This window comes from Periplaneta americana, chromosome 4 (genome assembly GCF_040183065.1).
Source record: "Periplaneta americana isolate PAMFEO1 chromosome 4, P.americana_PAMFEO1_priV1, whole genome shotgun sequence".
Lineage (NCBI taxonomy): Eukaryota > Metazoa > Arthropoda > Insecta > Blattodea > Blattidae > Periplaneta > Periplaneta americana.
This window is the reverse complement of record NC_091120.1, coordinates 189214694-189231525: the sequence shown is the minus strand read 5'-3', so window position 1 is coordinate 189231525 and position 16832 is coordinate 189214694. Positions and strand designations below refer to the sequence as shown.

General features: G+C 37.0%; 1 protein-coding gene across 4 annotated transcripts in view; it reads right to left on the bottom strand.

The window, feature by feature from the left end:
- Efa6 (Exchange factor for Arf 6) overlaps positions 1 to 16832 on the bottom strand; it is a 593207-nt gene that overhangs the window by 26056 nt on the left and 550319 nt on the right. For all 4 annotated transcript variants that reach the window (XM_069824534.1, XM_069824535.1, XM_069824537.1 and 1 more), the window contains 3 exons: positions 14927 to 15071; positions 12695 to 12838; positions 9734 to 9954 (listed from right to left, as the gene is read on the bottom strand). In XM_069824534.1, coding sequence (XP_069680635.1) covers positions 9734 to 9954; positions 12695 to 12838; positions 14927 to 15071 — 510 coding nt within the window. The remainder of the gene's footprint in view (positions 1 to 9733; positions 9955 to 12694; positions 12839 to 14926; positions 15072 to 16832) is intronic.

Below are 16832 nucleotides of genomic sequence, written 5' to 3'. Positions count from 1 at the left end.
GGGACCACGACTGTTGAGTCAGCCATAGAATGCAGTTTCAGTTGAGAACATGGTGTTGGTCTGGTGTACAACGTGCTTTCATCGCAGAGACATTTTTGTAAAATGATCGCCACTCAGGACTCATTTCGACATCGGACGTCATACTAGGATTCCAACTCGGAATACAATTTTGCAGTGAGTGGCTTCATTTCGTACCACAGGTTCAACGTTAAAGAAGAAATCACCTGGACGAACACGGAGCGCGTGTACACTTGCAAATGTGGAGACAGACAGTAGATTGTCCGGTCATCTCAACCATCAGCCCGCAAATATGCTATTGCACTGAAATTGTCTGAGGTTACGGTAAGACCTCGCGCCCTGCGACTTCTTTCTTTGGGACCATTTGAAGGCGTAAGTAACCACATACACTGGACGAACTGAAGACGGCGATTCGTGAAGAAATTGCGGCAATCCCACCAGCTATGACTGTGAAAGTGACGGCGAACTTCAGAAAACGCCTCGATGCCTGTATCGAAAGCCAAGGACATCATATGGATGATGTTGTATATCATAAATAAACTGCATGTATTGGTGAATCTGTTGATAACAATAAATTTTTGATTTGATGAATCCTTACAATTTTCTTGCCCTGTGAAATCCATCCGTTCTTTCTGACAGACCCTACACAAACCTTTATCAGTTCTCTGGCTCATACTCTGAGCAATCAGTGATTAGATGAAAATCTCCACTCTAATTCTGAGATGCAGGAATATGGCACAGAAGTAAAAGTGCCTTTAAATGGATGTAACTCTGGGTTGACTTCTCTTCAAGACAGAGTCCTGGCCGTCCTGGTAAAAGATTATTTTTATTGTCGTGAAAAATCTATCTTCTGCTGGGTCTTAATCCATATACCTTGAATTTAATGGCAAGTACCACTAGACGAACTAGAACAATGCAATACCGGTTCAATAATGTGACATGTTTTAATTACTTACGTATTATACAGCAGTCTTGGAATATGAGAAAGTGAAAATTCTATACTATTAAATAACATAACATAGAGGTAGTATGTGTGTGTTTCCTACAAACTTACTATACAAACCATGAGACCCCATAACAACTTTTAAAGCTCCAAACTGTATATTGCTCTAAAATAAATATTAACTGTATAATAAAAACGAAAAGATTAAAAATAAAATCATAATGCCACTTTTCTAACGAGTTTTCATTATGAAGAGACAAAGACTGGAGAAGAAAATAATCACGGAATAGAGATAGAATAATAAGTAGAAGACTAGAAAAAGAGGAGAAACGAAATGATATATTTTTTGTTGCCAGTAAGAAACATGATAACCTAACTTTTTACTTGATGTCAGTGACAATTTTAATTGCACTAAACTAACATATTATGAAATTAATTTATAATAAAATAACTGCTGAAGCTTTCCTGGTGACGTGATGATTCGAAACTTCCAATTTTTTACATGGCTGGAAGCCCGAGATAGTTATAATTTTAATCTTGAGTGGTTTTAGCACAGTAAATTTTTATAGATTTTAGGATAAATGAACTGGTGTGCATGTTATATTCGAGTAAATACAGTTTCTAAGCCGTACCATATGAACCTAATCCTGGAAGAATTTTTATGTGCTGATTCTTCATGTAACGTTTACACAACACAAACACATTAAATGCAACTCATTGTACTACGCGACCAAGGCGGGAACCGTTTTGTTTGGTGGCGCTGCGATTCGCTTCACAACACAGGCCGTGTTGTAAAGTCCGCATCAGATGCAAAATGAAGCACATGCTGAACTGCACTCTTGTTTCATTATTATTAACACGCTTTATCTGTTATACGAGGCCTGTCTAAAAAGTATCCGACCTTAAATTTTCCCGCGCAAAGTAGTGATTCTAAGGCGGCGCCACTGTGCACGGTGGAAGGAGGAACCGTAATGCACATGCTTGAATTTTTTCACCGCATTCGCTTGTGCCAGTCACTGGCTGGTGGTCGCCAAGTAAGGTGCTGTTCTAAGTGTTTGTCGGATTTAGTTTTCTCGAAAGATGACTGAACGAATTGAGCAAAGATACTGCATCAAATTTTGTCAAAAGCTTGGTGATTCTCAAAGTCAAACAATTCGTAAGATTCAGCAGGTGTTTGGGGAAGATACGATGGGTGTAACACAAATTAAGGAGTGGTTCAACCGATTCAAAGATGGCCGCACATCAGCGGAGAGTGAGCAGCGTTGTGGCAGGCCCCAAACTGCTCGGAGTGCAGCTGTTGTTGAGAGGGTGCGAAATTTGGTGATGGCAGATCGTCGTTTGACTGTGCGGGAGATTGCCGAAGAGGTTGGAGTGAGTAAAGATTCTGCACATGCAATTTTGCGTGATGATTTGAACATGAACCGAGTGGCTGCGAAATTCGTGCCCAAGTTGTTGTCCCCGGAACAAAAAGACCTCCATCGTGACGTTGCACAGGACCTTCTGGACACCGCCAACACTGATCCTGGGTTTCTGAACACCGTGATAACTGAAGATGAGTCATGGGTGTACGGGTATGACCCAGAAACAAAAAGACAGTCGTTGCAATGGAAGCATCCCGAGTCTCCAAGGCCGAAGAAAGCGTGGCAGGTGCGAAGTAAAATCAAGGTGATGCTGACTGTTTTCTTTGATGTCCGCGGAATTGTGCATCACGAATACGCACCAGAAGGACAAACGGTGACAAAGGAGTACTATCACGATGTTCTCCGGTGACTCCGTGATGCAGTTCGGCGCGAAAGACCAGACATGTGGATGGCGAACAACTGGCACTTGCATCACGACAACGCCCCCGCACATTCATCCCAATTGATCCACACTTTCTTGGCCAAACATGGAATTACAACTGTTCGCCAGCCTCCCTACTCTCCAGACCTGGCTCCTTGCGACTTCTGGTTGTTTCCAAAATTGAAGACACCACTGAAAGGATCCCGTTTTGAGAGTAGAGAAGAGATAATGCGGAACGCGATGAGGGAGCTGAACACCATTCCAAAAGAAGACTTCCAGAGGTGTTTCCGGCAGTGTAAGGATCGGTGGGCTAAGTGTGTGCAAGCACAAGGGGCCTACTTTGAAGGGGATTAGGGTCCCAACCCCGTCAGGTATTTGAAATATTTTTTCTGGCTAAAGGTCGGATACTTTTTAGACAGGCCTCGTATGTTCGTATATATAGTTAACTTTATTGTTTAGTTTTATTTTATTATAAGCTTACACACATAGGAATCTATTCAGAAAACACACCACAACATCGGTGTTCGTAAAGGAGGGAACACGAATCGAAAGTAACGTAAACTAAAGTAGGTACCGTATTTTATACAATATTGCATTTGATATACATTTCTTACCTTAGCATTTTAAAGTGCCCGGACTCCGGACATCATATATGAGGAAAGCACCTGGTATAAAACCATCACTACCACCAACATGGGCTACTATGAGTCGTTGACCTGCACTGCTATTTGTATAAACTCCTGACACGTTTACGTCTTGCCAACATTTGTGGACAGTGTAATGGGTATGGAACCATGTTTCGTCCAGGTAAATAACAGGCTACTATATCAGAGGGTTCTATTAGATATTTTCTTTTATCTTTACATTTTTTGAATGCAAACCCCATGGACAGCATGAGTTTTCGTAAAGTTTCCTTGCATCCTTTAAAACCTATCTCTCTCTTACAAAATTTATGCAACTTTCCTAATGTTGGAAGCTCTTTGTAGAGACTATAATATTTATGAACTTCTCATCTTATGATAAATTTGTCCATATCGTCTAATTCAACCTATTTGCAGGAGGTCGTCTAACTTTGTTTGGTGTCGATATTTCTACACCCTTGTCCTCATATTCTTTACCTTCCTCTCTAATCCTACTAATTGTTTCCTTATTTAACTTCACAATAGCTGCAGCACGCTCTGTTGTCTCCGATAGAAGTAGGAATAAACCAGTTGTCTTTTCTTCATCACTAAACTTCATGGCATTACAACGCTCCGCGCTTGGTTACGAAACACATGTCTCCCTACATGCGGCATTGTGACCAGATTGAAACAGTAGGTATTGGATGTGACGACACTCCAACAGTAAACATACGCAGCGAGCATGGAGTTCCTCATTCTGCCACGACGGGTCCCGCCTTGGTCGTGTAGTAATACAAAACTCAGACAAATGACCAATAATTCGCTTAATTCCACTGAAAATATTTATGAAATATTTTCAAAATTATTTATACCTTTATATCGAAACATACCGAAAGAGGTCATAAATGATTATTGCTTTGTCTTGTCTTTTTTCTTCCCCCACCCCTTTTCCTCCCAAATCCCATCAATGATTTCATTACCTCCTCTTCACAAAATGTGATCTACATGTATTCGATGTTACTAGAACTAAAATAAACTTATCTTATTGTAACAAAAAATTCAGAGGTTATTAAGTTGAGCATTACCATTAAAATGCGAGGAAAACTACTCTTATGTACAGAATGTAGGTTAAGGTATAACTACAGTTTATAAAAATTGCCCACTGTTGCAAACTGTTGTATCAATTTGGACATTTTGAAATAAATTATTTCAATTTTCTTTTTCCAATATTAAATAGAGGTTATAAAGTTGGAATAGAAGCTTACACAATGATCAATGTAACACGAGTATCTTGGGCAATATATACATCAGGTGATGAAAGTGTTAGAAGGCATCATTTCAGATATTTTCACATATTTTTTGTCTTGTATTTCTGTTAACAGATAAACTAGTTTCCTCCAAACCACTGGATTTTTAACGACATAATATAAATAACTGAGACTCGTGTTAGATCAAAATGGTGCTTACAAAAAAGTAAGGAAAAGATAAAAACGGAAAGTATACATACATTATACATTTAAATTAATTGATTCCGTATCTATGGCAACTGTAGTGGATGAAAAACACGGCCATTTATTCAATTATGAGGCATAAAAGCTTCAAAACTATATATAATAGATAGCTGTGCATTGCATACACTGAAGCAGGTTTTGCTCCTGAAGCACTTGAGAATAAGCTAAGCTCATAGAAAACATTAAGATAAATACAAAAGTATTCATTAATCCCGATATGTAGTATTTATATTTATTCGACTACATATATTACTGTCAAAGATATGGACAGACTGAGACATGTACAACACCACATGACTTTACTGATCTGGTCTGATCAGTGTGTAGCCAATGAGACAGAAAGGGTACTGACGTCATATTCCAATATATCTTGTTAGCCATTTCCTGACCAGGCAGATTAGATGGTCGTGTGATTTTTTAATGCTGCAAGCTGTTTATCTCGTTGACTGCATATATAGTTGTAGTGAATGATTCTACATCTTACTTTACTTTAATGAATGTAATACATTTCCATCTGTTGTGTAACCTGACAAATTGAAGTAAAATATACCAACTTCTCGTCTCTTTTTTCGTTCTCTCTCCCAGCATTCTTCAGACACCAATATTCTGAGAAGGTATGTGTAGACATCACAGCCAATAGAAGATACCATCCTACAATACTGCCACATTTCTTACTTGACTGCTGGCTAGGAAGTTTCCATAACACTAAAATTGCAGACTAGACACAACCTAATATTTTCTCACAGCAGATATGAAGGGGCATACATAAGAGGAGGGTTTACCGGGTTTGAACCTCCCCGCTCGAACTTAAAAAAAAAAAAGACATATGTATAATCTTTTCGCTGTAAGAAAAATCCTAATGTAAACAATAGCACATGATTGAAGTGAGGCTTCATTGGCCACTGTTTGGCGCCATAGATTCTCAGTACGTGTTCCCGCCTACTGTTGTATATTCTGTTTCATGTTAAACATTCCCCGTTACTCATCAAGTAGGCCTAACCTCACTACTATGCATTCATTTGCTTAGGAAACAATTACTTTATAATTTGTCTAATTAAAACTCATATAACTTATTATATACAGTACATTTAAGACTATTTGTTTTTCTCTGCTTTTGAGAGGGTTTCCATTCTTATGTTTAATAACCACACACACCGAGGATGCAGAAGCCATTCTTCAGTACCACGTGCTTACGTGAACAACTACCAGCTCAAGTGACGCCAGCTTGTTACAAGAACAGACTACTTCGGTATTACTGTTTGTATTCATCCGCGTTCATAGTACATAACAAAATATAAAAGCAGCTTTTCTTTTACATATCGTTTTACATATGAGTGAAGTTATATGTTTCATTGTATTTAACAACTAGAATTCAATTTTTTATTTTCAAATAATACAAGATGATAGTTTCCAAATACGGACTATATTTTCCTGCGTCATGTGAGTGTTTCGACTGTGAGCCAATCACGGATATGACAGCCACGTGCTTGTGTTTACATTAGGATTTTTCTTCTTGTTTTTTTTTTATCCATAATCATTTTCCCTTCTCTAATTTTTCATTGTCAGAGTAACAAAATCTACATCGATATAAGGCATAGTCCTCCTACCTTTTCTTCAATATAATCCCTGTGCTTGGTGCTGTGGCATGTTCGAATTATAACAATGCTATCTTTATTATAGAGAGACCTACCGCCTAGTGCCGACCTTGTAAAAAAATGAAGCTGACACAATATGAAATTTAACTTGTTTGTTAAAAATTGGATGGCTGTGAAAAAATTGCGTTTCAAAGTTTTCATAAGGCTATTCATGAATATGTTCTATTAGAACATGGTAGTATAATATTAATAAATACACCGTAACATGATGATGATGATAATACACAAAATTTAAAATACCGATAATGTAAGTTGTAAACAATTTTAATAATGACCCCCCCCCCCCCTTCTTGACAAAATTCTGCGTATTCCATTGCAGGTATGACAAACTGTAAGAGGATCTGCCAGTAACCTCAACATTGCCGATGACAATTTTATTCTAGCAGAGTTGTGTTGTATGTCTGCACATTATATCTTAATAGAAGTTTCCAGATATTATCAATTATTTACTTCACACCGAATATGTCTATAAAGCTTCTTGTACATGATCAAATTTTTCTTACAATTCAATACTTTATAAAAAAAACTTGCCAAAGATTGTTCAAGATCGATCAATATTGAAAAAGATTTGTCAAAAACTGTTCCATATTGCTAAAGATTTGAGAGAATTTTAAAACATGTGCTTCAAGTTCATTCTAAGTTATGTAGGGCTATCCAGCAATTATTACAATGTAAATATTTAAATCCTTCACAGAGTAACTAAACTATACAATACAATACTTGTATTATTTAACCGTATGGTATCCTAAAACAAATATTACGATTACACATTGTTTCAAAAGAAAGTATTTATGATTAGTATTTGTCTAGATTATAGGTTAGAATCTTCTTTATTAAAAAAAAAAAAATACAACTTTTCGTACTTAATCGAGATACCTGGCTTGCAATTTCCTCTTAGCATTATTTTTCCTTCATTTTACTGTGATATTCCACAGAACCCATGGCATAGAGGCATGGGTTTAATTCATATAACTGAATTAATTCGCAAACAGCTTTTCGTGACCATGACGCCATGTTTTTTTTTTTTTTTTTGTGATTCTTGGTTCCATAACATTTTCGAATCCCATTGGTCAATTCCAGCGAATAGGGATTATAAAGAATGGACACTTCGCGTCGGTACCTTTGATGTAGCCGGACTGACTTCAATGACCTTCAAGCCAGCTAGAGCGTGAGATTCTGCTTTCTCCCTAGAGTTGGCGCTGACATCACACCAGCTAGCAGTCGACACAGCGGAAATATAACACATATAATTAATACATCTAGGTACATTATGTACGCAAATAAAATAAATTGGATCCATAAAATAATAAATCCGTCATTAACTGTAATGTCTAGACTCTTAGAGTTCCTTTATAATGAGAGCTGAGACGTTGACCCCAACAACAATTAAAATATGTAATGATTTGATAGCAATGAAAATGGAAAAACAAAACTCTTATGGGAAGTAAAACCATATACCTTTATTATATTGTATACAAATATTAAACTAATTTGATACGTAATTTTATAACGTATTATATTATTTTATAATATAATTTATTATATCTGAAATATAAAAAATTATTATTACAACTAGTTCGTCACTGAGAAATAAGGAAAAGCTGTTAACTTGCATTTATTTGAAGCAAAGCGTTACTGGATTATGCAATAAGGTAGGCGATGTTTGAATCCTGTGTCTTAACTCTATTCTCAATTATTATCTTAGCCTATGCTCGATTACACTAACCTCTAGCGCTTGAAAGTAGAACTAAACGCTGGCGCACAGAGAAACAAAACACAGGGAAATTCGCTCAGTGTCCATTCTTTATAATCCCTATTCGCTGTCAAATCCTTCAAAGAGTTGTTAAGTCTTTGATCAATTAAAACATGTTCTTATTTACTTTCAAAACATCAAATATTTTTAAAGTATTGTAAGTGATTTGACAATAAAACTTGTGAAGTATTGACAAGCCATGAAAAGTGTTGTGAAGTGTTGATTTCGACGAAAATGTGATCGTGTGCAAGCAGCTTTATGTATTATTAGTTTGTTCCAACAAGCAGTTCAGAACGTGTTACGAACTAATACCGAACTTCTTTCAACGCATGCACCAGTTGTGTAAGTTCTCAGAACTAGTTCGGGATTTTACGTTGTTGGAACGTTTCTTGAACTGTTCTTTCATGGACTTCGGAGTTCCTTCTCATATTAAGATTATATTCATCTTCCAAACTTATTACATCATAAAATAAATTACTATCACTTTCCAAATCACTCATAATGGTCTATTTTTTTATTTTAACCTGCCTAATCTTGAAGTATTTTAACCGTAACTTAAGATTAAATCATCTATGCATGCATCAACAATTCAGAATTTCCAGTTCCTGCCCCTTAATCGAGAACCAATTCCACTAGTTCCGAAAGAGTTCTAAAGCACGTTGGAACAGGGAACTAGGAGGAATCGGTTCTGAATCAGTTCTAGTCCTGTTGGAACGCACATTCAGCTACTGCTCATGAGCAGACAGTTCAGAATCGATTCTGAACCGTGTATTTATTTACTCTCAGGGTTGCAGCAGATGTACAGCTGGCGCCAGCGTTTTTGGCGTGTGTCCTACAGTATAGTGCCCAGTTTGTGAGCATGTTGGTAGTGCAGCTGAGAATGGTACCACTTCCTATACACGTCACATCAGCCATTTTCCAAATACAGTTGTCAGACTGAATGCGGCAAAGGTGAAACACTCGCACTTAACGTTCCCATTACTTATTTCACACGCCAAAAACGGTGGCGCGGACTATAGTAACACTCTCTCTCTCTCTCCTAGCAACTAGCACTCGAGATAATAAGGTCAAGATTTCACTTCAATTTGTCAAGCTACATAATTAAGAAGCACTGAAACTTCAGAGTTACATACAACAGATGTTACTGTATTGCATTCAATATAGTGGATTTCGGTCCCGAATTGGTATGAGACAACATACTAAGCTCATAAAAACATAAGCGTTGCATAGAATAGCACCTACAGTTTCATCCGTAAGTGTGACACCATTTAGGAATGCAAAACAGCTCTGGCTGTTAAAGAAATAACCAAGTATTCCACGTTATTCTTTGTCATCACAGTACACATGCTGAAAATACTCCCATCATCCGTCAGCCTATATCCCCTCCGTTGTCACGGTTCATGCCTGCACCACCTGCCGTACCACTGTAAATGGCAGCTCTGTAACTGTACCTATTGGTGGTGGGACTCGCACGTCGATCCGGTACTGGGGGAGGAATGATCCCACCCCCGTCACCCCCTACCACTGCTGCTGCTGCGGCCGCCTCCATCAGTGTCACTGTACCACCCTCGTCCACCTCGCCGATGCAGGTCTCAACTAACGATGGCTCCAGTTCTGGGTACTGGGAGATGCGGGACCGGAGCAGGTAGGCGTAGGTCTTGTACCGTTTCAACTGTACAGAAAATATCACCAGCCTGTTTATAACTCTCAATACAGCAAAGAGTGACTGGAAGTGTACGTGGTAGACAATAATTTATTTGCCTACAGCAGTGGTATTCAATCTTTTTTGCTACCAAACTCTCAAAATACATTTTTTTTAGCTTCGCACACTCAAATTGCATTGTAATTATATAAGAAATAACAAACAAAGAAAATATGTTAACTGCAATAACTTATTACCAACAAATATAATAAAATATGTCAGCGTACCTCTTGAGACAGCCCCACGTACCCCTGAGGGTATACGCACCATAGATTGAATACCACTGACCTACAACATCTATGAATACTGATACAGTAAAATACCTTACTTACTTAGTTATGGTTTTTAAGGAATCCGAAGGTTCACTGCCGCCCTAACATAGGCCAGCCATCGGTCCCTATCAAGATTAATCCAGTCTCTGCCATCATATTCTACCTCCCTCAAATCCATTTTGACATTATCCTCTCATCTACGTCTCGGCCTCCCCAGAAGTTATGAAGGAGAGACATGTTACTTATTGATTGATTGATTGAAAGGCTTACAAAAGTTATCAGGGAGAAACAAATGACTTATTGATTGACTGAAAGTCTTACAAAAGTTATGAAAGAGAGACAAATCACTTATTGATTGATTTAAAGCCTTACAAGTTATGAAGAGAGACAAACGATTTATAGATTGATTCAAAGCCTTATAAAAGTTATGAAGGAGAGACATGTGATTTACTGATTGATTGAAAGCCTTACAAAAGTTATCAGGGAGAAACAAATGACTTATTGATTGACTGAAAGTCTTACAAAAGTTATGAAGAGAGACAAATTACTTATTGATTAATTTAAAGCTTTGCAAAAGTTATGAAGGAGAGACAAATTACTTATTGATTGCTTTAAAACCTTACAAGTTATGAAAAGAGACAAATGATTTATTGATTGATTTAAAGCCTTACAAAAGTTATGGAGAGAGACAATTGATTTATTGATTGATTGAAAGACTTACAAAAGTTATGAGGGAGAGACAAATGACTTATTGATTGATTGAAAGTCTTACAAAAGTTATGAAGAGAGACAAATGATTTATTGATTAATTTAAAGCCTTACAAAAGTTATGAAGGAGAGACAAATTACTTATTGATTACTTTAAAACCTTACAAGTTATAAAAAGAGACAAATGATTTATTGATTGATTTAAAGCCTTACAAAAGTTATGAAGGAGAGACAAATTACTTATTGATTACTTTAAAACCTTACAAGTTATGAAAAGAGACAAATGATTTATTGATTAATTTAAAGCCTTACAAAAGTTATGAAGGAGAGACAAATTACTTATTGATTACTTTAAAACCTTACAAGTTATGAAAAGAGACAAATGATTTATTGATTGATTTAAAGCCTTACAAAAGTTATGGAGAGAGACAAACGATTTATTGATTGATTGAAAGCCTTACAAAAGTTATGAGGGAGAGACAAATTACTTATTGATTGATTGAAAGCCTTACAAAAGTTATGAAGAGAGACAAATGATTTATTGACAGATATAAAGCCTTACAAAAATTATGAAGGAGGGACAAATGGCACATTGATTGAGAGCCTTAAAAAAGTTATGAAGGACAGACAAATGGCATTGATTGATTGAAAGCCTTACAAAAGTTATGAAGGAGAGAAAAATGGCATTAATTGATTGAAAGCCTTACAAAAGGTATGGAGGACACAAATCACTTACTGATTGAAAGCCTTACAAAAATTATGAAGGAGAGACAAATGGCACTGATTGATTGAAAGCCTTACAAAAGGTATGGAGGAGACACAAATCACTTATTGATTGAAAGCCTTACAAAAGGTATTGAGGAGACACAAATCATTTATTGATTGAAAGCCTTACAAAAGTTATGAAGGAGAGACAAATGGCATTGATTGATTGAAAGCCTTACAGAAGGTATGGAGGAGACACAAATCACTTATTGATTGAAAGCCTTACAAAAGTTATGAAGGAGACACAAATCATTTATTGATTGATTGAAGGTCTTACGTAAGTTATGAAGGAGAGACAAATGGCATTGATTAATTGAAAGCCTTACAAAAGGTATGGAGGAGAGACAAATCACTTACTGATTGATTTAAAGCTTCACAAAAGGTATGAAGGAAAGACAAATTACTTATTGTTTGCATTCACTGATTATTTAAATTATACAAAATAATTTGTAACAGTTCAAAGTAATTGTTTAAAAATCTCACCACTGACTTCAATGCACTTATCAACTCTGCTGGGAATAAAAAGTGTAGCTTTTCTTGGCTTTCTTTTATAAGAGCAATATGGAAGAGGAGAAGAGGAAGAAGTGGAGAAAAAGGATACAGGAGAAAGAAAAGATGTACAAAGCAAAAGGCAAGGAAAGGGAAGGGAAGGGAAGGGAAGGGAAGGGAAGGGAAGGGAAGGGAAGGGAAGGGAAGGGAAGGGAAGGGGAGGGGAGGAGACGAGAGGAGAGGAGAGGAGAGGAGACGAGAGGAGAGAGGAGAGGAGAGGAGACGAGACGAGACGAGAGGAGAGAGGAGAGGAGAGGAGACGAGAGGAGAGGAGAGGAGAGGAGAGGAGAGGAGAGGAGAGGAGAGGAGAGGAGAGGAGAGGAGAGGAGAGGAGAGGAGAGGAGAGGAGAGGAGAGGAGAGGAATATGGGAACATAGTCATCATTCTACTATACTGAATACTGGTATACTACATACCTCATAGTGCAGGTAGACATCCTTCTCTTTGTAATTCTGTATATTGAGCGACTTAGCACTACGTTCAGGTGGGTGTCGTCGATGGTCTTCCAGTTCTGCTTCCAACCTTTGAACTCGCTCCTCATGGTCACGTAGCTGCTCTCTCTAATAAATCACGACAATCAGTTAGTAACTATACTAGCTCAACAGTTTTACTAATCACGCCTTATTACAATGTAGCAAAATTTATTCCAATAGATCATTCTGCACATTTGGAATGGTCTTTGTAAACAATTATTTATCTACTAAGGCCCACATACCTACTGGGAAATTTGATCATCTATATATATATATATATATATATATATATATATATATATATATATACTTACTTACTTACTGGCTTTTAAGGAACCCGGAGGTTCATTGCCGCCCTCACATAAGCCCGCCATTGGTCCCTATCTTGAGCAAGATTAATCCAGTCTCTACCATCATATTCCACCTCCCTCAAATCCATTTTAATATTATCTTCCCACCTACGTCTCGCCTCCCCAAAGGTCTTTTTCCCTCCGGCCTCCCAACTAACACTCTATATGCATTTCTGGATTCGCCCATACGTGCTACATGTCCTGCCCATCTCAAACGTCTGGATTTAATGTTCCTAATTATGTCAGGTGAAGAATGCAATGCGTACAGGTCTGCGTTGTGTAACTTTCTTCATTCTCCTGTAACTTCATCTCTCTTAGCCCCAAATATTTTCCTAAGAACCTTATTGTCAAACACCATTAATCTCTGTTCCTCTCTCAAAGTGAGAGTCCAAGTTTCACAACCATACAGAACACTAGATGACAAAAGCTTCTCAGCCGAATAATAATACGCATTTCCCATATTTATTCTGCGTTTAATTTCCTCCAGAGTGTCATTTATATTTGTTACTGTTGCTCCAAGATATTTGAATTTTTCCACCTCTTCGAAAGATAAATCTCAAATTTTTATAGTTCCATTTCGTACAATACTCTGGTCACGAGACATAATCATATACTTAGTCTTTTCGGGATTTACTTCCAACCCTATCGCTTTACTTGCTTTAAGTAGAATTTCCGCGTTTTCCCTAATCGTTTGTGGATTTTCTCCTAGCATATTCACGTCATCCGCATAGACAAGAAGCTGAAGTAACCCAGTCAACTCCAAACCCTGTCTATTATCCTGAACGTTCCTAATGGCATATTCTAGAGCGAAGTTAAAAAGTAAAGGTGATAGTGCATCTCCCTGCTTCACCCCGCAGTGAATTCACATATATATATATATATATATATATATACTTACTTATTTACAAATGGCTTTTAAGGAACCCGAAGGTTCATTGCCGCCCTTACATAAGCCCGCCATCGGTCCCTATCCTGTGCAATCCAGTCTCTATCATCATATCCCACCTCCCTCAAATCCATTTTAATATTATCCTCCCATCTACGTCTCGGCCTCCCTAAAGGTCTTTTTCCCTCCGGTCTCCCAATTAACGCTCTATATGCATTTCTGGATTCACCCATACGTGCTACATGCCCTGCCCATCTCAACCGTCTGGAGGCCGTCTCCTCTATCCGCAACCTGAGGACGCGCCATGCCGTGGTGATAGGGACCCACAATATATGGTATATATATATATATATATATATATATATATAAAGCGGGATACACATTTTTCGATAAGAGGCTGTTTTCATAAAACTAGCTGTGTAAAATAATACATTTTGTTAATAAACTTTATTATCCTTTCTTTTTTTTTCAGGATGGCTAATTTCATTCAAAAGAATAATAATTCTCATGTCAACATCTTCCAAGATTTTATTAGTAAGCTGAATCTTTTTGGTTACCCAATGAAGGGCAGCTAGGTTTTTATGGGATTTTTTCTCTATGTGTATATGGACGTCGATATTCCCATACTTACAGTATATTTCAGTACTGTAATTACACTTAAATAGTTGCTTGCAAGAGTATGATTGCAATAGAAATCTAGTCCCTGTTTTGAAATGCCTTGATCTAGTAACACAACAGTCTAGTATATACAGTCACAAAGCTTGAGTTTATGAGGGTACTATAAACAATAGACTGTGCAGGTACTATTTCGCATTGTCTGTAATGAGGCGATAGTAGCGATCCTAGTGGTTAGCAACTACCTATGAATGCATATTTACTACGTACTGAGCTTCGTGACTGTATATACTAGGCTGTGGTAACACTGTGTCAGTTATTTACCAAGTTTAGCTTAGTGTGGCTGCAAGGCAACAAAGGTCTCTGGAACTTTCGCTGTGAACCAACTGCTCCAGCAAGAGGTTGGGCTGAGAAGCTCGCACAAACGAAGTTGATGGTATCAATCCACGACTGCAGTTCCTTCGAGTCACTGCAAACAATAATAACTCTCTCACCACAAAGTCAGAAAAACTGCTCATCTTACAATATTGAGAGCTAGGCCCTTTCTTTATTAGAAATCATACATTTATTTTCCAGCAGTTTAATTAGAATAAAAAAAAATTATAACAAGAGCTATCAGTGTACTTGGAGGAACAAAAAATGTTACGGAAGAAATCAGATGAAATGTGCATTATGACAACTGTGCCAAGGATGTATTTCCTGGATACTTGAACAGTGATTAAACCCAATGCAGGGTTTGATAGACATTGTTATTTTCAGATAAGTTATTATTAGATTAGATATTTATCAGGTATATATTGTTCATTCTATGCTTATCACATCACAAACAATGAATTACATCATTGATTAAATAACATATTTTAAGATGAGTGCTTTCGCCTTATGGCACCATCAGATCTCTTATTGACATAACTTAGAACAGATTGTAACGTATCTCGTAATAATATGGAACATGCATAAGGTCAACATTGCAACAAATATTAGAGTTCTAGGCAAATTTAAAAAACTTTCTGAAGTGTGTTAGTATACATCAGCAATTTCGTGAGACATTGTGCTCTTCACTGATTTTGCATAGAAAGTAGAAACAATTATATATCAATCAATCTTCTTAATGTATCCAGCTGTTTGCTGACAACATAAAGTCCACTATAGTCTATTCAGTTTTTGTTTTTCACGAGAAATGAGGGGTATTTTGATCGGTGTTCATTATAGATGCCTGTTGCTAGTAGCCAGAGTTGGGGTGTAGTCAATATATACTGCAGGGCTGTGTCTTCTGCAACTGGTACTGATGATTTTAATTTACTTCTTTTGTGGTTTATGGATGGACAGTATAGAGGAATGTGTTCCAGATCTTCATCATGTTTATTACACCACAGACAAGTAGGATTATCGGTGTAGGTACAATTGAGTGACAATGTGACCTGTTCTGGCTCTTGTTAAAAATGTTTGAACATGTCTGGGCAAGTTTTTGTACATTTTCAGGTCATTTGGTTTCTTTTGTACAGACTGTAAAATTTTTCCTTTGACAGAAAAGAGTCAATTGTTGATCCATAGGTTTGTAAAATGAGACTTTACTGAAGCAAAAGCATTGGATAGAGATATCATTTGAAGAGGTCTTGGTTGCAAATATGTTGCCTGTTTTGCAATATTATCGACTTTCTCGTTTCCAGGTATACCATAATGACTAGTTTACTTAGTTGTGCGTATACGTTTGGTACATACTTAATTATATTAAATATAGCCCCCTTGGAGTCGGGAAGTATGCAAATAGATTTGTCAGAAATTTGAGTAACACACTGAAGAGCAGCATCAATAGCTAGCAATTCAGTGTCAAGACTGGAGGAGGATGAGCATGGTATGAAATAACTTTCTTGATATTTTGGAATATCAAACTGGTGTGTTCAATAATGAAACTACAAGATTTAACAATTTTAATGATGAAATAGCATTGTCTCAAAAAACTATTGATACCAGAACTACAGAAATTACTGATACCATCATAACTGCAGCAAAGAATTATATATAATATTACAATATTATGCACTGTAGGTGTGTCATATAAATGTTTTGTTAAATGCTTAAAATACAATAAAAAATACGTACTTAATAGAATGGATTATGATATACAACCGTTAAAATACAGTCCAATCCGTTTGGGTATGGATAATATTAATTTATTATTATAAAGCTATTATGAAGTAGGAAAAATTTCTTGATGTTTATATTATGA